Source organism: Emys orbicularis, chromosome 4 (genome assembly GCF_028017835.1).
Source record: "Emys orbicularis isolate rEmyOrb1 chromosome 4, rEmyOrb1.hap1, whole genome shotgun sequence".
In the NCBI taxonomy this organism is placed as follows: Eukaryota; Metazoa; Chordata; order Testudines; family Emydidae; genus Emys; species Emys orbicularis.
Window position 1 is genome coordinate 87,892,213 of NC_088686.1, and position 25,582 is coordinate 87,917,794.

General features: G+C 41.5%; 1 protein-coding gene across 3 annotated transcripts in view; it reads left to right on the forward strand.

Annotated features, from left to right (window-relative positions):
- NAV2 (neuron navigator 2) overlaps positions 1-25,582 on the forward strand; it is a 354,629-nt gene that overhangs the window by 174,951 nt on the left and 154,096 nt on the right. For all 3 annotated transcript variants that reach the window (XM_065404227.1, XM_065404228.1, XM_065404229.1), the window contains one exon: positions 670-827. In XM_065404227.1, the coding sequence (XP_065260299.1) occupies positions 670-827 (158 nt within the window). The remainder of the gene's footprint in view (positions 1-669; positions 828-25,582) is intronic.

Genomic DNA, 25,582 nt, shown 5'->3' on the forward strand with positions numbered 1-25,582 from the left:
TATAATGTGCTCCCTACAGAGAAATGCCAGTTGTTAAGCAACAGTCACATTTTGCCCCATTGTCTGTTTCTGAATTGGATGTAGTCCTGTGTAGAATGCATTTCAGCAATCTAGTTTAGGAACATAAGGCCAAATTTTTACACCAATTTTACAGCAGCATAAATCCATTGAATTCACTGGAGTTGCTTCTTGTTTACACTGGCATAAGGGAGAGGAGAATAAGACCAAGGGCTACAGCACTGAAGAAAAATGATTGAGGACCTGATTCTGCCACCTTTACTTAGATTGAGTAGTACTTCTAGTAGTCCCATTGAAACCAATCAGACTACTTGCCACGTACAGTACTAATCAACTTAAATAAGGATGTCAGAACTGGGTTCTGAATGTTTTAAATCTGAAAATCACATCTTAGAATAGTACAATATCCAGTTCAAGGGGTTTTCATGATGTAAAGCAATTCAAACTACTACTGTAGTCACTGTTATGTATATTTTTATCCAGGATATTTTGTGGTGGCTTGGTTAAATTCCTTACAAAACCCACAAAATTCTCTTGCCTTGCTCCCTTTATTCTCGGATTACGCATGGTTTTCAGTTGTCTTTTCCTCTTCCAAATTGTTGTGGTTTTTCTTATGAGTACTTTGTCCTGTTTTCTTATTTTTCTTAACAGACTTCCAGGTCCCACCACGAGGGTATCTGCTGCAGGCAGCGAAACCAAAACTCGTGGGTCTATCAGTGCCAGCAACCGGCGCAGCCAGAGCTTTAACAACTACGACAAATCCAAACCTGTTAATCCACAACCACCTCCATCAAATAGCAATGAAAAAGGTAGGTGCCATGAATCTTTTGTACTTCCTCAGATCTGCTTTGCTTTGGTTTTGTTCGGTGGAAATGGAGTACGACTGGAGCTCCAGAACAGATGGAAACATCTCTCTGATATGTGGTCTTTTGCAAGTACAGGGTCAGATCCGAGGGCCCTTGCATAGCTTTCACTCAATCCTTCTGTAGCACACTTCCACTGAAACCAACAGCAGTTCTTCTACTAAGGACTTAATAAAAACTGTGTCTGAGATCCTTTTCCCACTAAAGTTGGTAGGGTCTTTTGCTGTCAACTTCAGTGGAAATAGATACGGTCACTGGGGTGTGGCTGATAGGTATTTAACAAAAAGAGGTGACAAAAAAAATGTGCCAGAAGGAAATACACTTGAATGAGTAAGTGGCAATCTCATGTATACACAGGCATTTTTAAAACAAGACTGGGGAAAAGCTTAGTAAGAGTCAGAGTAGGTACCTGCATTTGAGACCTTCCCTCCCCAAAATTTGTTCCTTTTAAAACAGTCCCATTGCTAGAGATGTGCCTCTCTTTTTCCTATGGTTCCATGCTTGCAAACTTGTCTTGAGGCCTGAGATAAAACTGATTGAATTCAATGGGAATCTTTATATTGACTTCAGTGAGCTCTGGATCAGGCATTCTTCAGTGCATGTTGCATAGATGAGGATTTCTGTTAGCAGTTTGTTTTGACTTTGCTGTACATCTTCATTGTTCCTAGCCTCCTACAGTGCTTTGTCATCTTTTTTTCCTGGATCAATTATCTTTCAAAATAATTCCAGCCACCACTCCTTTATTTTTCTTGTTGACAGGCATCTCTAAGCTATCACAACATTTAACAAGCACTCATGCTTGATATCCCATTGTATTACTTCTGAGCTTGCTGTATACATAATAGAGAAAAAACATAATGCAAGGAGGCTCTCTCAGTGGTGTTAAACTTAAACTAGATAACAGAACAGTTTAGTACTAAATATGACTGTAGTGATTCACACCAGGCATTATGTTTCAGCATGAATTTAAATATATTCCTCGTACTGAGGAACTGTAAATAAGTGTGCCTTTTATTTAACGACCGTATGATACAGCTCTTGCTTTATAGATCAATACTAGTTTTAGGTAGGAAAGAAAAATGTTCCTTCCTGTTCTTTAAGGTATTGATTTTTTTTTTTTTCTCTCCTGCTGCTGCAATTCCACCTCTCCTTTTTGGTTCTTCACTAGTCTTCCTGCTATGTATCTTCCCACTGTGTCAGTTTTATTTTCATCTCGATCCCTGCAGCCTTTTACAAGAGGGAGAGCAGAGGTTCCTGTTGATACAATCTACAGCTCTGCTTCCTCCCGTGAACTCTTTCCCTATAGAAGGAGCTGAATGAGCTTCACTGATTTAGAATGTTTATAAACTTGGGGAGGGGGAAGTTATGGTATTTTTAGATTTACTATTTTCTTTGCATTCACTGAAATAAATTATTTATCAATTGTTCAGTCACAAAAAACTCAATTTCCTATGTTGTAACTAATTCCTTACAGACCACTGCAATATCAATACTATCAAGATATCATCTTTCTTCTACTAATTGTGCCATCCAAGATCCTACTTGCTCAGGTTCATCTAATAAGAGCAGACAGCAAGTTAACAGCTCTTGGACTAAGGACTCATGGGCAACAATTCTGACCTCATTTAGGCTTGGTCTACACCTAAAACTTAGGTCAACCTAGCCACATTGCGCAGAGCTGTGCAACGTAGTTTGGTTGACTTAACCTCCACTGTAGATGCAGCTAGGTCGATGGAAGAATTCTGTCAACCTAGCTACTGCCTCTCAGATAGGTGGATTATTAAATTGACAGAAAAACTCCTTCCATCTATGTAGGAAGCATCTACAATACAGTGGCACAGCTGAAGCTCCATAGCTATGCTGCTATATTGTAGACATACCATTATATAGGAATTAGAATTAATCAGAAGGGGCAGAATTGGGACCATAGTTTCGATCTGTAGCTGTGCCAGTGATTCTCTGTGCCCTTGGGCTGGTCATTAGAAGACATACTTTCTAAATGGTAACTGTTTTGGGTGCCTCAATTTTGGGGTGCCTTTGTGATAAGGGGATGTCTCAAGCCCAACAAGGGAATAAAAGTCTTGTTTGCTGTTACAACATTAAACAGTTAAATGTGGTCCAGAGTTTCATATCAGTTTATCGCTGGCTTACTCCCATTGAACCAACCACCAATAAAAATCTTTGTAACCTTTTCTTAAAGACACAGAAGAAGAAAAACAAACAGTTAAAGCATTTGAAGTGTAAAGTATTAAGTGAGGCTTTCATTTTAACAGTATTCCTTATTCCCTTTAGCTGTATAAATTCTTTTATAGGGAAATCTGTTTGACAGTCTTTTAGATGGTATTAAATGTCCTCTTGAGCAAGAAAAACAAAGTTTAGCTGAGATGGTTTGGAGCTATTGCTCTTCTTGGAGTCCAATCCTGCTTACTTTAAGACAAAACGCACACAAAAGGGTAGAGAAAAGAAAGATAGTAAATGCAGCTCCTGATCGTTGGTGCTGATTTTCATTTGCAACTTTGCTGCTGGAAAAACACAGGCCAAGCACATGGACTTATTAGCCGCTCTGAGTCCTGGCATTAGGCTGTTTATGATGTTGCTTTTAGCTGCCTTTCTGGTTGCAGGCTCACAGCAGTTTTGCTAAGGTGGAGTTGTCTTGGCTGACTTAGTCAGACTCTTATTATACAGAAGGCAGCAAGAGAAAGATAGGATGGAGAAGAAATAAGGTGCGGAATGAGAATAACACATGAGGGAGGGAGCCCAATTTTCAGGTTCTGTTCATTATTTAGCCTCAGCTGGTGGAGGTGGTAATGCCATTTGGTTTCCACTCTCTGGCTCGGTCTGGTTAAGGTGTCTTTCAGGATGAGGACAACAATGGTCCCAGGAGATGGAGGAGATGGTAGCCATACTTGTAAAGTTTGCTCCCTCCAGTTCATGTGTCCCTCTGCTCCCATTGGTGACCCAATGATAAGCAGTGCCCAAGAAGTGGTAGCAACCTTATCACATTAAAATTAACCAATCAAAACACATTTTGGTACTTTCAGCTATAAACATTTCTCACGTTTCTAAAGGTTTTTTTATCTTGTTGTCATGACAACCTGGACTTTACCAGGAGCCTTGCAGATGCCTTACTAGTTGTTTTTTTTTTAAACTTAAACAATCCAGTTTGTACCAGTTTATTTGTCTCCAACTTCTGCTGATTTTTATAAACAATTTTATGTAGTAGCCGGAGTTGGACTTTTGTTACCTTAGACAGCCTAGAGCCAACTCTGCACAGCATTTCAAGTTGGGCATCCAAAACTCAGGGGCCGCTTTTCAGAATATGGCTGTTAACCTTTCTGTGTTGGTCCAATAAAAGCTATCACCTTGTCTCTCTAATCTTCCTATGTTTCAGTTTCCCTATTCATAAAATGGGGATGATAATACTTCACTACCTCACAGGGATGCATTCCCTCCCTCAGTTTCTTCAGTTCAGCTTTCTTTCACACATACACTCTTGCCCTTTTCTCCCCGAGCTCTCCCCTTCGCTGTCCCCTCTGTTCACTTTTCTTCCCATTTAGCTTATCCCCTCCTAACTAAACCCACCAAAAGAAAATAAAATAAAAAATATGGAACTAACATGATGTTTGTCACCACCACACTGTACATGCTTCTTGTGTGTTCTTCTCCTTCCCCTACTCTGTGTCTGTCTTGTCTATTTAGATTGTAAGCTGTTTAGGGTAGAGACTGCCTAATAGATGTTGAAATCCTTAGCTACAAGGCATTGTAGACGTATAATTCATTTATGATTTATTAAATTCTGATAGTGGAAGAAGGAAAATGTTGAATTGTTCCAAATGAGTCCTCCATATGTGAGCTTATTCTGCATAGCTTTTTTATTAGCTGATAAGTTAACTATTGTTGTTATCATAATTTATTTGTAATGCAAAAGGCACAAGAAGCCACAATCAAATTTGGGCCCCATTGTGCTAGGCCGTGTGTGTGTGTGTGTGTGTGTGTGTGTGTGTGTGTGTGTATATTGTGACAAAGTTCCTCCTCTATCTTGGTGGGTCCTGCGCTTATTGGCGGATTTTCTTGCCTCAGAGATTCACCATGTGGGTTGGGGAACAGCCCAGAGACCTTCCCCTCTGGAAGAACCCACAGTCCAGGTCAATTGGGAGGTTTGGGGGGGAACCCAGGCCCGCCCTCTACTCCAGGTTCCAGCCCAGGGCCCTGTGGACTGCAGCTGTCTAGTGCCTCCTGTAACAGCTGCATGACAGCTACAACTCCCTGGGCTACTTCCCCATGGCCTCCTCCAAACACCTTCCTTATTCTCACCACAGGACCTTCCTCCTGGTGTCTGATAACGCTTGTGCTCCTCAGTCCTCCAGCAGCACACCCTCTCAGCTCCTTGCGCTTCTTGCTCCCAGCTCCTCACACTCGCACCACAAACTGAAGTGAGCTCCTTTTTAAAACCCAGGTGCCCTGATTAGCCTGCCTTAATTGATTCTAGCAGCTTCTTCTTAATTGGCTCCAGGTGTCCTAATTAGCCTGCCTGCCTTAACTGGTTCTAGCAGGTTCCTGATTACTCTAGTGCAGCCCCTGCTCTGGTCACTCAGGGAACAGAAAACTACTCATCCAGTGACCAGTATATTTGCCCTCTACCAGACTCCTGTACCCCACTGGTCTGGGTCTGTCACAAAAATATATATATACATTCATAGTATTGTGTTCTACCTATAGAGCAACCTGTAGCAGCCCAGGTAAACCTCCAGGGCTGCACTACTATGTTTTAGGCTCTGCTCCAGTCCCAATGCAGGCAGCATATGGACTACACAAAGATGGCATAAAGCTGCCTTTGCCTGCCCTCCACCAGACCCACACCTTCGGTTCTGTCTTTCTCAGGAGCTACTGCACAGAATCTGCCCCACTGGTTTTCTTTTCAATGGCCTGATTCCAATTTACACTGAGGCCCCTGTATACTGCTCTAGCCTTGTAAAGTGCCTTAAAGTTAATGGAAATGTAATTTACCACCATTTTATGGCCTCTTTACACTGCTCTGAGTGTGTAAAGGGGTCATGGGGTAAATAAGAATAAAACCTCAAGTGACTCTCCTTTCTCTTTTGATTATGGTTATGAGATAGCATTCTTTGAGAAAACACATTGCCCTTCCTCTTTGTAACTATGCGCACACATGCATACCCTTTTCAAGCTATCAAGGTTGGGGGACATTTGTGTAAGAGTTCCTTGCTAAAGTATTAGTAGTGTAGCACTGGCATGGAATACGATGTCATAACTGTTAAAATCGAACCACATTCCAAATGTAAAGGTTAATAAAACATGTACATTATAAACAGAGCCTTAATTTTGTTTTTAACTCCTTAGTTGTTCACTATGCTGATATTCCCTAGCACCATTCAGGCTAGGGTGGCAGTTGAGTTCTAGGGCAGGAGCTCTCACCATGCATTCAGCTCTAAGTGGCATTGGTGTTGCTGGCTCTGAAAGACCCACTCTGCACCATGAAGGAGCCTTTCAAGGGGAAGATAAATTAAAACCTTGAATGTTGTAAATGCATGACATTTACTATTTGAAAAATAGCTGGCTTTAGCCAAGAAAGGTATACTCCTGCTTCAATGTAATTGAAGCAAATCCCCTTGTAATAAAGGTAGTTTTGTGACCTGCCATCTTGAGCACACACATAAAAAGAGTAGGTTCAATAAATACTGTTTCCCTGGTACTTATGAAACATGCCTTTTCATTTTGTTGTTTGGAAGGCTGCATCAGTCCCAGACAAGGGGGAATAGAAAACGAATCAGCAAGTAAGGTATTTTTGATGAGTACTGTGACAGGAATGGAAAATGGCCAGTGGAGGCTTCCTTAGTGTGTTCATGTGATAAATAGCTCCATTTGGCTTCCTCACCTCTTTTATAACTAAGGTGCCAAATGTGCATGATTTAAATTTAATTTCAAGGATCATTTAGTGTAGATTTTTAAGATGGAACAGACGATAGCTTTATGGATGTTGCAGAGACTGCTTATATGTGTGGCGGCTCCTCAGAAATGCCAAGCTCAATGTTCTCTCTCTGACAATGCTCAGTTGAATGACATTTACTGAAATTGTGTCCCCTCACTAAGTTAGTAATTTGACAGTATTCATTAGCTTGAGTTTGCGTCTCAGAGCTCTATAATGGAATTTGCATCTATGGCGTTTTAAAGACATATGTAGCCTGTGAGGATTGAGCGATTTATTTGCAAGGTCACTCTAATCTGATGCAATCAAGCCTGTGGCTCAGCGGGACAGCTAAACTGGCGTCCCTAATAAAGTCACTGCACCAGTACACTTAGAACAGAATTATAGTTCAATGATTTTACTATCAAAACATTTCTACCCTCTTGCAGTGGAGATGGCAGTCCTGCCCCCATGGGTTCTAGTCTCCTCTTGGTTATGTGTGCATAACTTCCATTGACATTAGTATCCGAGGGGTAGCCGTGTTAGTCTGAATCTGTAAAAAGCAACAGAGGGTCCTGTGGCACCTTTAAGACTAACAGAAGTATTGGGAGCATAAGCTTTCGTGGGTAAGAACCTCACTTCTTCAGATGCAAGTAATGGAAATTTCCAGAGGCAGGTATAAATCAGTATGGAGATAACGAGGTTAGTTCAATCAGGGAGGGTGAGGTGCTCTGCTAGCAGTTGAGGTGTGAACACCAAGGGAGGAGAAACTGCTTCTGTAGTTGGATAGCCATTCACAGTCTTTGTTTAATCCTGATCTGATGGTGTCAAATTTGCAAATGAACTGGAGCGCAGCAGTTTCTCTTTGGAGTCTGGTCCTGAAGTTTTTTTGCTGTAAGATGGCTACCTTTACATCTGCTATTGTGTGGCCAGGGAGGTTGAAGTGTTCTCCTACAGGTTTTTGTATATTCCCATTCCTGATATCTGATATATGGTGGCTAGGATGGTGTTTTGCACAGGCAGAAATTGTGGAAAAACAACATCGCTTGCCTCATAACCTAAGTCGTGCAGAACGCAATGCCATCCACAGCCTCAGAAACCACCCTGACATTATCATCAAAGAGGCTGATAAAGGAGGTGCTGTTGTCATCATGAACAGGTCTGACTACCAGAAGGAGGCTGCCAGACAACTCTCCAATACCAAATTCTACAGGCCACTTTCCTCAGATCCCACTGAGGAATACACTAAGAAACTGCACCATCTACTCAGGACACTCCCTACACTAACACAGGAACAAATCAACATACCCTTAGAGCCCCGACCGGGGTTATTCTATCTACTACCCAAGATCCACAAACCTGGAAATCCTGGACGCCCCATCATCTCGGGCATTGGCACTCTTACTGAAGGACTGTCTGGATATGTGGACTCCCTACTCAGACCCTACGCCACCAGCACTCCCAGCTATCTCCGTGACACCACAGATTTCCTGAGAAAACTGCAATGCATTGGTGACCTCCCAGAAAACACCATCCTAGCCACCATGGATGTAGAGGCTCTCTACACAAACATCCCACACACAGATGGAATACAAGCTGTCAGGAACAGTATCCCTGATGATGACACAGCACAAGTTGTTGCTGAGCTCTGTGACTTTATCCTCACGCACAATTATTTCAAATTTGGTGACAATATATACCTCCAGACCAGTGGCACCGCTATGGGCACCCGCATGGCCCCACAATATGCCAACATTTTTATGGCTGACCTGGAACAACGCTTCCTCAGCTCTCGTCCACTCACGCCCCTTCTCTACCTATGCTACATTGATGACATCTTCATCATCTGGACCCATGGGAAGGAGACCCTGGAAGAATTCCACCATGATTTCAACAGCTTCCATCCCACCATCAACCTCAGCCTGGACCAATCTACACGGGAGGTCCACTTCCTAGACACCACAGTACAAATAAGCGATGGTCACGTTAACACCACCCTATACCGAAAATCCACCGACCGCTACGCCTACCTTCATGCCTCCAGCTTCCACCCCGGACACACCACACGATCCATCGTCTACAGCCAAGCGCTGAGGTACAACCGCATCTGCTCCAACCCCTCAGACAGAGACCAACACCTATAAGATCTTCACCAAGCGTTCTCAAAACTACAATACCCACACAAGGAAATAAAGAAACAAATCAACAGAGCCAGACGTGTACCCAGAAGCCTCCTGCTACAAGACAGGCCCAAAAAAGAAACCAACAGAACTCCACTGGCCATCACCTACAGTCCTCAGCTTGAACCTCTCCAACGCATCATCAGTGATCTACAACCCATCCTGGACAATGATCCCTCACTTTCACAGACCTTGGGAGGCAGGCCAGTCCTCGCCCACAGACAACCCGCCAACCTTAAGCATATTCTCACCAGCAACCACGCACCGCACCATAACAACTCTAACTCAGGAACCAACCCATGCAACAAACCTCGATGCCAACTCTGCCCACATATCTACACCAGCAACACCATAACAGGACCTAACCAGATCAGCTACAACATCACCGGCTCATTCACCTGCACGTCCACCAATGTTATATATGCCATCATGTGCCAGCAATGCCCCTCTGCTATGTACATTGGCCAAACTGGACAGTCACTACGCAAGAGGATAAATGGACACAAGTCAGATATCAGGAATGGCAATATACAAAAACCTGTAGGAGAACACTTCAACCTCCCTGGCCACACAATAGCAGATGTAAAGGTAGCCATCTTACAGCAAAAAAACTTCAGGACCAGACTCCAAAGAGAAACTGCTGAGCTCCAGTTCATTTGCAAATTTGACACCATCAGATCAGGATTAAACAAAGACTGTGAATGGCTATCCAACTACAGAAGCAGTTTCTCCTCCCTTGGTGTTCACACCTCAACTGCTAACAGAGCACCTCACCCTCCCTGATTGAACTAACCTTGTTATCTCCATACTGATTTATACCTGCCTCTGGAAATTTCCATTACTTGCATCTGAAGAAGTGAGGTTCTTACCCACGAAAGCTTATGCTCCCAATACTTCTGTTAGTCTTAAAGGTGCCACAGGACTCTCTGTTGCTATTGACATTAGTGATAATTTTGGGTAGGAGGTGACTAGAGCCCTGGTCCAACATGCCTGTGGTTCTTCATGCTGACTTGTTTCTTTTCATTAAATAGTATTTTTCCCCACTCCCACCCACCATCAAGTCCTTTGACCGAGCTTCACTGATCTTAATAATATTATCTCAAATGCAGTTATAGTGGGGCCCATATCTCAGCTCTCAGTGGCATCAAGGGAGTATGCTTAGCACTGTATAGGAGGCACTCAGAACCTTCACATCAGGAGCTAGATGAGAAAAGACTTTGCATTTACCAGAGAAAATGCTTATATGTCAAAAAGTTTACAGTAATTTATCTTGGTAGATCAATTTTCAGGTATTTTAGAGGGCAAATTATTCTTTACTTAATTATTTAGCTGTCTTTTCTGTAGGTGACATTAACCCTGACGATCTGAGTTACAAACATTTGGCTATTTTCTTTCTAGAAAATTGGATATACAGTGTATGGATCAAGATGTTTTAATTGTTTTAATGTCATAACAGTGCAACGTGTCTGGTAATCTTATAATTATTTGCAATTAATCCAAGAATTTGGTGGAGCCAGTTGGTTTCATAGTTTCATATTTTCCACATGTGGACCCAATTGGAGAGTATAGTAAAACTGAACTGAACATTTGAAGTCTTAATAAAATCAGGGGTTCATGACAGAATTTTGGTTTTGATAAGAATTGGAGTATTTAATAAACTATATAGGGGTTGGAAAAACAGGATTTATCTGTCGTTCTGAAATAATGTCAGTTATCTTCCAATCCATTGTAATATCTCATGCCAAGCAGATCCCACTGTACTAGATAGATTATCTGTTTAAGGGGTTGGGAAGTTAAGAGGAGTAAGTGTTCCTAGCACCCTACACCTAAAAGTGACTGATGATAAAGGTGTATGATAGATAAATTGTATTACCTCTGCATATATCATCATATATCATAGTAACAAGTAATATTTTGGACAGCAGTGCAAGAACTCTTGGTTTTCAGTTTTAGACTAACAATTCACTTTTGTCATTTAACAATTATAGTTCAGCTAATGCTTATAAAGTTTTAACCCTTGAACTACACCTGCTATTCTATCTACTGTCCTTTGTTGAAATAATGAATAAACCGGGCAAGTTCAAGAGCACAACAGGTACATTTCTCTTGGACATAAGGGATGGGAGATTAGGGCTTGCTAATATTTTACAATACGCCCCCTACTTCATTGCGTGTTTGTGGAATGGGGAAGGGAGAAAGGGAAGTGTGCCTTAAGAGGTCCCAGGCTTGGAGGGACTTTTGGGACACGTGATGACTTTATGGTATAAATAGGCCTCAGGGTAATACATTTATATTGTTTATTATTAAGTATGTTTGTAAATTGTACCTTTTAGTAATCTATGGTCTTTTCCCCCCCAGATGTAAATTGTCTTGTTAGTCAATTGTCTGTGTCTTGTGGCAATGAAAATGAATTAACTGAAGCAGAATACATCTTAAATGAAAAGGACAGTAAATGGAGCATAGAGGAGTAGCTGGCTACAGGAAAAATAGATAACCCTAAATTTGAGGAGAGATCCCATTAATCAATAAAATTATACAAATGTTTTTTTTTTAAAGACTTAGGGAAAGGCTTTATCCAATATTGTTATACTGTGTTACAAAAAGGATAGATTCTTAAATTACACATATATCACTATCGTCTGTCCACCCAGCCTTAGCAAAGGAATACATATAATGACTGGCTATATCATCAGTGTGTTTTCCCCATTAATATTGACAGTACTTTGTACTTGGTTAGAATCTTACATAGAGTATAGGGCCAGACGGGACCATTGTGATCATCTTGTCTGACCTCTTGCATAACACATGCATCTACATAACACAAACCATAGGACTTCCTTGCATTAATTTCACCAGAGGATCTCTACAAACATTGAAGTAGATTGTGACTTGGACTCTGCAGCATCCTTATGCAGGCTGATCAAACTTGAATCTGGAAATGCAAAACGAAGCAGTCAATGTGCACCTGCTACTTCCCATCCTGGAGAAAGTGGGTGGGGCATGATTAGAGCCTTGGCTCCATGTGCTTCTGTCCCACACACATACCCACACACACAGTGCACTGTCTGTACAACTGAGCCAGCATGAGCAAATTACTTCCATTTGGAACAAAGAAGGAGCAAGGAGGCAACTGTTCATCAGAAGGGTATCTCGGAGGCACAATGCGTACCAGGGCTAATTTTGGGATGTTGCAGTTTACGTATCACCCCTTGCTCAGGGTTGTGTCTAAAGATACAATCTAGCCTGTTCTGTCCTTTACAGACGTTAATGAAATAATTCACACACAGCTTCTGTAAGATAGGTAAATGTCATTATCATTACTTTTTCTGTGAGAAGACTGCAGTGCAGAGAGGTGAACCCAAGACATTTGTGACAAAAACAGGAATAGAATTTCTCAACACCTTGTGCTGTGGTCTACGAACTAGCCTGTGATCCTTTCCACTTCATTTATCCATTGTGTAGCCTGACATTGCCCCTGATTGCTTCTTAACATTTGGCTTGATAAACTCCAGTTTGCAAGACATGGAAGAGAATGTGACTTTCATTGGCAAAACATATAAAAAATAATCCATTAGCTCCTGTCTCCTTTCATTTAAAGTCTGAACAGCTTGCAAGAAAAGAAACTAAGGCGGTGATAAGGACTTAAATATAGGTGTTATACCTTGTGACCCAGCTGTCCCATAGGGTGTGAAACAACAGTTATGTTTTTAATCTTCATTTTCAAATACCACTGCTGTCACAAGAAGAAAGCTAAGTCTTTGGCAGTACTTCACAGTATATAAAAGTGAAGCCAGACTCTTCCTGAAGTTTATAGGTCAGTTCAGTACAAAGATTGGCCAATTTGGTGTAACATGTTAAACACAAGTGAGAAAGAAAAGAGATGCACTCATTTTTTCCCTAGTGACAGACCTTCCGTATAACCTCTTCAGCAGCCACAATATTCAATTTAATATTTGCAAACAGTAATCCTACATTTTTAAAGGAAATTAAAAGAATGCAGACTTCATTAGGGGTTTTGTTTATAATTCATTGTTCCGTTTGATTATTTTTTTTTTGCATTTTCTTTTATTTATATATAATATGTATCCTTTTCCCCAAAAGTGTGTAATAGCTATGCAGCCAAGTTTTCAAAGTGGCCACTGAGCTTGGGTGCTCCACGTTTTGAATGTCCAGTTTGAGATACAGATGACCTGAATATTCAGAGGTGCTGAACACTTGTGGCTCCTATTGACTTCAGCTGGGACTTTTGGATGCGCAGCACTTTTGAAAATTGAACCCAACATGTCTCGGGTAGGACATCCAAAAATGGAGTGAACCAAAATGAGTGGCTACTAATGAAAATTTGGCCAGAGTCATAAAAGGCATCACTTCACGCATGTTGAGCACCTGAAACTTTTATTAACCTCCTACTGAATTGTGGAATCAGAACTTCCTATCATCAGGCTTGTAATCTCCCATACTTCACAAACCATGGTAACACATTTCAGTACATTGTATTAGTTATCAGAGGGGTAGCCGTGTTAGTCTGTATCCACAAAATCAACGAGGAGTCGGGTGGCACCTTAAAGACTAACAGATTTATTTGGGCTTAAGCTTTTGTGGGTAAAAAACCCACTTCTTCAGACCATGCATCTGAAGAAGTGGGTTTTTTACTCACAAAAGCATATGCCCAAATAAATCTGTTAGTCTTTAAGGTGCCACCGGACTCCTCGTTGTTTTTATTGTATTAGTTGACTCTGTACTGCAGCTCTGATGTCACTAAGCCACACCAATCCATTCTTTTCATAGTAACTTTATGTACTAAAGTAAAAGATGGGGAAAAATCAGAAGGAGACTAGGAAAACAAGAAGGGAACAGAATAAAGCAAATTATAGGCCTTAGTATCTGTGATATAAGAAAATGTGTGATGGCTGGTGTTCAGGCCTTCAAAGTTTTTATTAGAACCGTCTCAAAATTTACAGCAGTAAAACTTTACTGTAGCCTCCCCACCTATTACCACTATCCCTGTATGTACATATTATACATATCAAAAGCCTTGGAAGGGAGTTGGCGGGGGGGGGTCAATTCTGCAGTCTGTATGTGATGATTTATGTTCAGAACTCCATTCATATTAATGGAAATTCAATGCACAAATTTCCCCCGCAGCACTTTGATAATATGACCTTCTGTGCTAAGATGTTTCATTCATTTTCATGATGATTAGCCATTTATAATAGCAATAGCATTCTGGGCAGTGCAATTGGGTGTAAATTATTACTCTTTTTGGGTTGTTAAAGGCTCTTTTAATAATAATAAAAAAAGGAACAGGGCTCCAATTACAACTTGGGGTTTTGAAGAAATGATGAACTATTCAAGCTTGTGATTTCTGATGTCACCAGAGCCCCTCATGTAATTAAAGCCTTGTAATTCACATCTGAATTGTCAATTGTCATTTAGTCCATGTATATATAAACATACTCCTGTCTGGTTTACTTTTATGTCCTTTTACAAGCAAGACTGTGAGTAAACTACAGCATAAATAACATCTGCCGCTGTACAATGTCACTGCTGAACTCATCTTAATTATCCAAGACACTTCTAAGTAGTCCAAACAAAGGTAGGAGTCTTGCATTCATATGCCTGCTCTGTGAATCATTGGGGAGTGGATATCTTGGAGATCCCTCATAGTTCTGTTCCCTGTGGCTGTTTCACAGACATGATCTCTAAACAAATAAACAATTACCTTAATCTGAAATCTAATTTGCATATGCAATGTGCAGTGGAGAAACATTTTCTTTCTCCTTTGTACTGGAGGAGCAGAACTAGCCCCTGGGCAGAAACGCTATTGAAATTTACAAATACATATGAATCGAGTAATGGGCCTGTTATGTCAGGTTCTCTCCTTCATACAGCCTAAGGGTTCACAAAGCCATTCAGCATTTGGAATGTTGAAAGCAATGCATCAGGTGCTCAATCCTGCAAGATGCTGGGCACTTTTACTAGGTGCTGAGTGCCCTCATTCTCCCACTTTCTTCATTGCACTTCAAGGACACTGAGCACTTCAGAAGAGGGCTTTGAATCTTGCAGGATCAAGCCCTCAAAGCATATGACAGCAATCCTGTATGTGACTGCTCTGTTCCCCTGCCCCCCACAACTGAAAATTGCACTAAACATAATGTAAAGATGTAGTAAACACTAATGTCTTTGTGTTCCAGCTATTTTCCATGGGGTCCTAGGTAATACTGTAAGTGGACTAACCCCAATGCTTAATTTGTGCCAGTGCTTGCCAGGACTGAGCCTCTAGGCTCGGCATTTCATAGCCCCGGCACCTCTGGGCTTGCTGCATCATTTATGAATGTAAAAAAATTGCTTGAGACCCAGTACCTAATTGCTTGAGCCCGGTAGGTCCTTTCCAGCTTTCTTTATAAATATTGCTTTTTTAAAGAAATAATCCTGCAGAGGGCAGTAGAACTCCATGGGGAAAAAAACTGTACTCTAGATTTTCTTTCAATATAAATGTAAGGTAAAATGATAGTAAAAAATAAATGCTGTTAAAGTAAAATCTAGGAAGTTTACCTCTCTACTGTCAAGGCCAAAAAAGATTTATATTTTTCAGACTGTAAATAAGGAAACTCAATTACTGTTCGGTTCCTAGTGGACAGGTGTGCAAATCAGAAAATAATGATGATAATACTTATTATTTCATATCTTCAAAGTATTCTAAAAGCATAATGAATTCATCATTTAATTGCAAACACTGTCACACTTAATCCTGGCACCCCTGGTAGAAATCTCATGAAAGAGGCCCAAAGACTGAATAACTACAGTGACTAAACTACCATTTCAGCTCCATAAATGGGAGTTATCCCAGGTGTGACTAAGGCAACAGGGCCAGATTAACTGTTTGTGGGCCCGGCGCCAAACATATTTGTTGTCCCCCTTGGGGAATGAAGAGTCCAGGGGCAAGAGAACGGCGGGCAAGGTGGATTTGATTTAAATCATTATTTAAATCACTAGTCAGGAAGACTCGATTTAATCATGGTTTTCTACATAAAAGTGCGTTCTTCTTGGTTATAACGATACATATTCTTCACAATTCAGAGATAGATGTAGATTTCATTTTTAGAAGGTACACACTATACATTTTGAAACGCTTTATTTATTTTGAAAACTTTTATTTTGAAAACTTTTCAGATGAGTTTTACAGCTATATCAGAAAATGAATGATTGTTTGGTTATTTCATTTACCAAAGATAATTGAAGCAGATATTTATGAAGTCACTGGGAGGTGAACTATCTCCAGTTCAACAGATTAATCATTAATATTTAGAGGATTTTCTTGCCAGGCTGTATTAAGAGGAGAACATCACCAGACAGACATTTAAATTGTTTTATTTAACTAAAACAACAACGTTAAGTATTCTGGATTTTTTTCTTCAACAGCAAACATAATATTTTAACAAAAAAGCCTATGTCCCTCGCTTCTCACATTTGTCTCCAGACTTCTTCGCCTTGTCCAGATCTATTCCGCCCCCAACAATCTTCTATTCATTGAACTTTTTGAAACTTTTCACTTTTAAAGAGAGGTAAGGGATTGACTCTGTGTACACAAATTTGCAGAGGGACAACAGAGTTGAGGTCTGTTATTTCTCACTTCTATATATTATTTATTTAAAAGCATTTTTGCTGTTAACAAGCATGTTACCTCTGGAGAGACAAATCCACAGTTTGAGAACTGTAAAACTAAGTATCTCTGATGGTATCTTCTAGATTGAGCACTGAGTCCCGTTGGGTAGATAGAAAGATTAACCTAAATAATCTATACAGAAGCCTGTGGAACCCCCTAAGATTGGGTCCCTAATCCATGAACTATTAGAACTCATTTACAAAACTTTACTTAAACATTACCAGAATATATTGTCTCATACTATAGAATTAGAATTTATAATTCCTATTCCATGATGAGATATAATGTATCTTAATTAAAACTATCTTTAGGTAGGTTTTTTCCTCAAAAATCCGATTTAAATAAAAAAAAAATCAGATTTTTTGATTTTTTTAAAAAGAAGTCATTGATTTTTATCCACCCTGACAGCAGGGCATGGTTGGGGGGGGAAGGATTGGTCCCCTGCTGGAGCGAGGCAGCCAGGGGGCAAGAGCACAGTGGGGCATGGGGGGGAGGATTAGTCCCTGCTGACTGGAGCAAGGCGGGGGCCGGGGGCAAAAGCACAGCACAGTGGGGCGGGAGCTAGGGTTGGTCCCTGGAGCAAGGGAGAGGTTGGGGGTAAACTGCAAGTGCAGCAGGGCTGGGGAGGGAGTAAACAAGGTCCCCCCCTGCCCACATGGAGCAAGTACTTACCTTCTCCCTGGTTCTAGCTCATTCTCTTCGTCTCTCTCTGCACTGAGCTGAGAGTGGGGGTACACTGAGCACAAGGTTGAGGGTGCAGGGTCTGAGAGGGAGTTAGGGTGCAGGAGCAGGCTGAGGGTTGGGGTGCAGGCTCTGGCCAGGAGCTAGGGGGCTCAGGGTGGGGCAGGAGGTTGGGGTGTGGAGCGCTTACCTGGGGCAGCTCCCAAATGGTGCTCAGGGTGCAGGTGGGAATGTGGGTGTGTGTGTGTGTGCAGGAGCTCCCATTTGGTGCTCAGGGTGGGGATGTGGGGGGGGTGCAGGAGTCAGGGCATCGGGTGAGGGGGGGTTGGGTATGTGGTGGGGGTGCAGAAGCCAGGGCAGGGGGCTGGAGGGGTGTGTGGGGGGGTGCAGGAGTCAGGGCAGAGGGCTGGGGGTGTGGGCTTGGGTCATGGGGGTTGCTCCCAGCCCACACCCCCAGCGACTCACAGCAGGGGGCTGGAGGTGGTATGCCCTGATTCCACCCCCTTCCCCAAGGCCCTGTCCCTGCCTCTTCTCCATCTCTTCCCCCAAGCGGTGAGTGCGCTGCAGCTCTGCTCCTCCCCCTCCCTCGCGTGGGCGAACAGCTGTTCGGTGGCAGGGGAAGTGCTGGGAGGGGGAGGGACAGGAATGCGGCACATTTGGGGGAAGAGGCGGGGGCAGCGGCATATTATCGCCTAGGCCTAGGGCGGCAAATTTGCCGGGGTGGCAAATTTGAGCACCCACGGAGAAGCTCTCCTGCTCCAGCTTGCCTCCTCCGCGAGCGCGCTGCTGCGTCCTGTTTCTCTCTCCTCCCTCCCAGCGCTTGCACCACGAAACAGCTGTTTCACGGGGCGGGGAGGAGGGGGAACGCAGTGCGCTGGGGGAAGAGGCGGGGTTGGGGCGGGGATTTGGGGAAGGGATCCAATAGGGGCGGAGAGGGGGCGGAGTTGGGGCGGGACTTTGGGGAAGGGGTTGGAATAGGGGCCGGGAAAGGGTGGAGGCGGGGCCAGGGGCAGGCGGGGCGGCAATTATTTCAGGGCCATGGGGCGGCAAAATCATTAATCCGCCACTGGGCAGGGGGGTGGAGGGGAAGCTTGGCTGCTGGCGGAGCCTGCCCCACTGTAGCAGGAGCCGGCAGAACCAAGCTTCTGCCCGCTGCCCCCGCAGGAGAGAGCAGTGGGCGGGGGGGTGGAGAAGAGCAGGCCGGGGTTGGGCCCCTTTGGAGCATAGGCCTGGCGCCAGTGGCGCCATGGTAAATCTGGTACTACTAAGGCATATTTGTGGGGAAAACTCTTGCTCTTACTGCTTGTGTTGTACCTCTTCTGTGGAGAGAGTAGTTTACTCTCCAAAGCTTCCATTCAGCATATATCACTTGAAAAAAAACATTTTTGTAAAAAGATGCTCAGTTTCTTGGCACATATTTACTATATATTTATATAAACTAAAGTAGTTTTTAGGAAACGGACTAAATCTGGCTGCTCTGCAGATGATGCACAGAGAGAGAGACAGGCAGATTTCATACCTAGGAGTGTTCAGGATAGATTAGACTTCTGTGGAGTGAGAATTTGCAGCAGTAAGGGACTAGATTCACCTTTGCTTCTGCAATAAAGAGAATCAGAATTTTGCTTTTTAATTTTAGGTTTTGAGAGATGTGAAATTACCACACTTTAAAAACCTCTGAACAGTGTCTCCCTTAAAAAAAGAAAACAAAAGATAAAGTATGAAGAAAATAATAGAACATTTTAAAAGACATTTTACAATTTTTAGGTCTTTAGAAATGCAGCTTTCTTTGCTCTATTGCATCAACCTTGTCTGTGTTGTATAAAATGGCCTGATAGTCATCTAGCAAAAACACACTAAGGAAAAGTGACCTTCAGTCTGCTAATCAGATAGTTCCCATAGTATGTTTGTTTGCCAAGCACATTATTTGCACATACCTAATTATTAGCAGGTACAGGTAAATGGTCAGAGATGTATTGCCATTGAGCCAAATTTCAGAGGCTAAATGCATTCTTGATTTAATAACTAAGGTCCTCCAAAATGGAAAACACACATTTTTATTTATACTTCTATTATTAAGAACAAGAGATTGTGTGACACAGAATACAGGGGGCGTGAAATCCATAAATCCAGTGAATGACTGTAATAGTGTGTTTCTATAATTCTGCTTAATTGAATTAGACATCCGCAACAGGCAAAGTACCAAAGGCTCTTGTTTTCCACAATTTAGTTACCAGGTAGCCCCCAAATTATAATGACGTAGGGACAAAAAGGGGGGGGAGATTCGCACAGCAAATCTGGATTTTTTTTTTTGTTTTTTTACCCAAATGGCCTGTAGTCTCAACAACAGAAATTTCTAAATTTGAAGCCATACTAATTAAAAAAAAAAAAAGAGAGAGCGAGGGAGATTGACAAATTGGAAAAGGATTCAGAAAAAAGCTACAAGAATGATTAATGGTCTGGAAAAGGTGCCTTTATAGTGAGAGATTTAAGAAGTTCAGACTATGTAATTTGTCCAAGAGAAGGTTAAGAGGTTTGATCACAATCTAAAAGTACCTATGTGGTAAAGGCATTTTTGATAGTAGAGGGCTATTTAAACGATCAGAAAAGGCATAACAATATCTAATGTTTTGGAAGCGGAAACTAGAAAAATTTAGATAGAAATAAGGTGCAAATTTTTAACAATGAGGTCTTCATTCAGGTCTCTAAATCAAGGCTGGGTATCTTTCTAGAAGATATGCTATAGTTCAAATGATGCTTGATGCAAAAATTACTGGGTAAGGTTTTATGGTTTGTATTATGCAGGAGATCAGACTAGATAATCATAATGGTCTCTTCTGCCCTTAAAAGCTGTGAAAATGTAGGACTAAGCCCTCTTCCATAGCTGCACATATCATAAATATAAAATATTTGTTAAATACTTACAGTAACACTTGGATTCACAAAGGTCTCCTTACCAGCAAGTGCAGAATCACCAGATACTTTGTCTTCTAAGGGCTGGTCTACACTGGGGGTGAGGGGAGGGGGAGGGGGAGGGAATCGATCTAAGATACGCAACTTCAGCTACGTGAATAGCGTAGCTGAAGTCTAAGGCCTGGTCCCCACTAAGCCCCCACTTCGGACTAAGGTACGCAAATTCAGCTACGTTAATAACGTAGCTGAATTCGAAGTACCTTAGTCCGAACTTACCGCGGGTCCAGACGCGGCAGGCAGGCTCCCCCGTCGATGCCGCGTACTCCTCTCGCCGAGCTGGAGTACCGGCGTCGACGGCGAGCACTTCCGGGATCGATCCCAGAACATCGATTGCCTGCCGCCGGACCCTCCGGTAAGTGTAGACGTACCCTAAGTATCTTAGATTGATTTACCTTGGGTCCTCACGGCGCGGGATCGACGGCCGCGGCTCCCCCGTCGACTCCACTACTGCCTCTCGCCGTGGTGGAGTTCTGGAGTCGATGGGGAGCGCGTTCGGGGATCGATTTATCACGTCTAGATGAGACGTGATAAATCGATCCCCGATAGATCGATTACTACCCGCCGGTCTGGGTAGTGATCCGGCGGGTAGTGAAGACATACCCTAAGATTGCAAGCTCATGGTGGAAAGGACCTTATCTACTTCATGTTCTGTACTGCCTCAAGCACTTTTTCCATAATCAGCAAACTCATAATAATAAATAATAGAACCAAAAAGCAAGATATCTATTTTCCCCCGGTGGTATATGTGACTTGACCATGTAAGTCAAGTAATATTGCAATAAAATCTGTTGTGAAAAGTGTGTCCTCATATTTATTCTCCCTATATATATTAGCGTTCTGTTCAGGATTATGATTGTGACACTGAAGGATTCTTCCTTCTGGCTGGGTAGCAGCACTCATAATTTCCCAGCATAAGAGAGTTAGGGTGGCAGATTCAAATCTTGTGACATTTAGCCAACTTGACTCAAGGCAAAAAAAAAAAAAAGTAGACTGGCGGCTAAAAAGTAAGACAGAGCTACTGAAGATAGGATATATGGTCAGCCTATTCAAGGTCAGCCCCTTGCCCCCAAAAATGTTTTCTTTTAAACTTTATAGTTGAGGTTACATTATATCAATGAATATAACTCTATTAAACCGTAAATAATATGACAGACCTTAAAAAAAATCAAACCCACCTGTGCCTTTTTTATCAGATGACATACAGATGACAGGTCATAGACTGTAGTTATCAGATGAAATACAGGTTATAGACTGTAAAAAGCAACAGAGGGTCCTGTGGCACCTTTAAGACTAACAGAAGTATTGGGAGCATAAGCTTTCGTGGGTAAGAACCTCACTTCTTCAGATGCAAGTAATGGAAATCTCCAGAGGCAGGTATAAATCAGTGTGGAGATAACGAGGTTAGTTCAATCAGGGAGGGTGAGGTGCTCTGCTAGCAGTAGAGGTGTGAACACCAAGGGAGGAGAAACTGCTTCTGTAGTTGGATAGCCATTCACAGTCTTTGTTTAATCCTGATCTGATGGTGTCAAATTTGCAAATGAACTGGAGCTCAGCAGTTTCTCTTTGGAGTCTGGTCCTGAAGTTTTTTTGCTGTAAGATGGCTACCTTAACATCTGCTATTGTGTGGCCAGGGAGGTTGAAGTGTTCTCCTACAGGTTTTTGTATATTGCCATTCCTGATATCTGACTTGTGTCCATTTATCCTCTTGCGTAGTGACTGTCCAGTTTGGCCAATGTACATAGCAGAGGGGCATTGCTGGCACATGATGGCATATATAACATTGGTGGACGTGCAGGTGAATGAGCCGGTGATGTTGTAGCTGATCTGGTTAGGTCCTGTGATAGTGCTGCTGGTGTAGATATGTGGGCAGAGTTGGCATCGAGGTTTGTTGCATGGGTTGGTTCCTGAGTTAGAGTTGTTATGGTGCGGTGCGTGGTTGCTGGTGAGAATATGCTTAAGGTTGGCGGGTTGTCTGTGGGCGAGGACTGGCCTGCCTCCCAAGGTCTGTGAAACCTCACTTTCACAGACCTTGGGAGGCAGGCCAGTCCTCGCCCACAGACAACCCGCCAACCTTAAGCATATTCTCACCAGCAACCACGCACCGCACCATAACAACTCTAACTCAGGAACCAACCCATGCAACAAACCTCGATGCCAACTCTGCCCACATATCTACACCAGCAGCACTATCACAGGACCTAACCAGATCAGCTACAACATCACCGGCTCATTCACCTGCACGTCCACCAATGTTATATATGCCATCATGTGCCAGCAATGCCCCTCTGCTATGTACATTGGCCAAACTGGACAGTCACTACGCAAGAGGATAAATGGACACAAGTCAGATATCAGGAATGGCAATATACAAAAACCTGTAGGAGAACACTTCAACCTCCCTGGCCACACAATAGCAGATGTTAAGGTAGCCATCTTACAGCAAAAAAACTTCAGGACCAGACTCCAAAGAGAAACTGCTGAGCTCCAGTTCATTTGCAAATTTGACACCATCAGATCAGGATTAAACAAAGACTGTGAATGGCTATCCAACTACAGAAGCAGTTTCTCCTCCCTTGGTGTTCACACCTCTACTGGTAGCAGAGCACCTCACCCTCCCTGATTGAACTAACCTCGTTATCTCCACACTGATTTATACCTGCCTCTGGAGATTTCCATTACTTGCATCTGAAGAAGTGAGGTTCTTACCCACGAAAGCTTATGCTCCCAATACTTCTGTTAGTCTTAAAGGTGCCACAGGACCCTCTGTTGCTTTTTACAGATTCAGACTAACACGGCTACCCCTCTGAGGTTATAGACTGTAGTTTCACTGTTGGTGAATGTACCAGTATGATATGTGCCCAGCTTTCAGAGCATTTCCAAAAATTGTATATATCGATTATTATTTTCCTGCTTAAAAAGGTTTAAATAAATGTAGTTTATCTTTCTTAATATCAATTTGCCATGTTGCTGAGGGCTGTTCCATATTAAAGAAACAAGCATACAAACAAGAAGAGAAAAAGAATATGTATCACAAGCAGATATTGCTAAATTAATCTCTTTAGGCCTAATCTGGAAGTCCAGCTCACTCTTTTTGCTAATTCTGGTAATTTCCCAAGCAGTTGATAGTGGTAGTGTGGCTGAGTTTGGATAAAGTTAAAATCAAAGCAGGACCTCTGGATTTGGTCCTTTAAGTGTGGCATGCTATACAGAACATATATTTTTAGAGTTTTTGTTTTGTTAAAATATGTTCTGCATTACTTTAAACTATCATTACCTTTGTCCTGAGTAAACCAAATTTTTTAGAGGCTCATCAGGATCGTTTGTCAGTTAATCTGATCTACTAATTAGTGTAACAAAGGGAAGCTATTCACAGCACCACAATGTAGCTGCTTCTTTTAAAAAAAATAAAATAAAAAAAAATCACCCTTAAAGTTCTATGTCCTGTTCTGTGTCACAAAAATCATTCCAGAGTTGGTTGATTTTATAGGTCTTAAACAGATGTTTGCATTTTGGGATCATTGCATTTACCAACCTGATGAACTTGTTTGGCTCATCTGTACTGAATAGTCGAAGATTTTCAAGAATATGAATTTTAGGAGAGTTAGTTTGTACAAGTAGTTCAAGTTAACTTACATTTGTTGCAATTCACTATCTCCAAAATATTCTTCTGCTAAGTCAATGAGCGTAACTTACTATTGTAAATAGGTATGTTATTAAATTCATATAGAAATGTGAATTTGAAAAGCCTGATATCTCAACAAATGACCCTTACATACAGTATGTTACTGTGATTTCTAAATGAGAACTCTGATATACTTTAATTGATCCTGAAAAGTCAGTGACCCTTTTTTAACAAACTGCCAGATCATCACTGAAATTGATTTTTAACTGTGCCAAATTCAGTAGCATCGAGTCCAACTCTGTGAGGAATGGAGTGAGGGTGGGGGGAGAGGTGGAGTGGGAAAGTCTCTCTATCCTAGGGAACATCAGAAAGATTAACAGTTCATTAGAGACTGAAAATTTAAATAGAGGATCTTGAGGTGAAAAAAAGATCATCCTCGTTATCAATCAACACAGCATGAGCAAGAAGAAAACTGGAAAGAACTTTTATAGAATGAAACATTTGGTTCATGCAACAAATAGCAGTAAGTTAAAGTATTTTTTCTCAAATCCAACATCCATGTTCATTAGTCTTTGCTGTTTACATTTTTGACAAGTTTTTGAGCTTTTTCTGTCTTTGTAAAATTCATATGAATCTAATGTTTACATTCAGAGGTTGAAGGAGCACCCTTTTGCACGTGCTAATTAATGCTAACAACTGCAATAGTGGGTAGAGATTTTAAAAGGAAAGCATAAGTACATGAGGTTAAAAATTAAGTTGTAAATTGGCTATATTTTTGAGTTTGCATTGTAATGAAAATGTTTAGCTGCAATAAAATGGGAATATCTCCATGCTTGGAACTTCACAAATTTTAGCAGTTTCACTGTGTTAATTTTTTTTTATTTTTTTTTTTTGAGGTGCTGAATGCAGGGCAGGTACTAATTAACAATTTGCATTATTTTTACGTATTGGACTGAGTACAGCCAAAAGCACATGTGCTCACAATCCACAAATGTGTGCTGCTTAATTCCGTGTAGTTAATAACTTAACAAAGAAGTTATGTCCCAGGTTAAACAGTGGAGGTTACATTTATATTGGAAACTGATATTATTGTTTAAAAATTAAAAAAAATGCTCTAATGCAAAAAATCTCAGGCCACAGGTATACTGTTTAATACCAAAATGCTTTTTAAAATAAACAATATATTGTGCATAGAGAAAACAAAAAAATTTCTACCTTCTTTCTTAAAAAAAAACTATTTTAGAATAATTGTTTGTAACTCTTTCACACTTGATTTTAAAGTTACTTCTGACTGATGACCTACCTCTGCAAATCAAATTGCTGATCAAAGCAGTTTAAGTGACTGATCTTGACAAATCCATAATTTCAGTGGTACGGATGCAAAATTATTGGCATTTTTCTTCAGTTGCGCTGTGTGTGTTAACTGAAACCAGAAGTGAATACCGTAATCCTAACCTATTTTCTGTACTATGATTTATGTTGAAAGCATTTAATAAATGTTCGTTATGTCCAATTTGATCCTCAGTACAATATGACTGACATGTCTTCACCGAAAACATGTTTGTGTGTGTACGTGTTCTGGTTTGAATGATCTATTTGTCTGATGCTGGAGATTTTTTCTGGGAAGCCTGTGCTTTTTTTAAATTTAACTAAAAG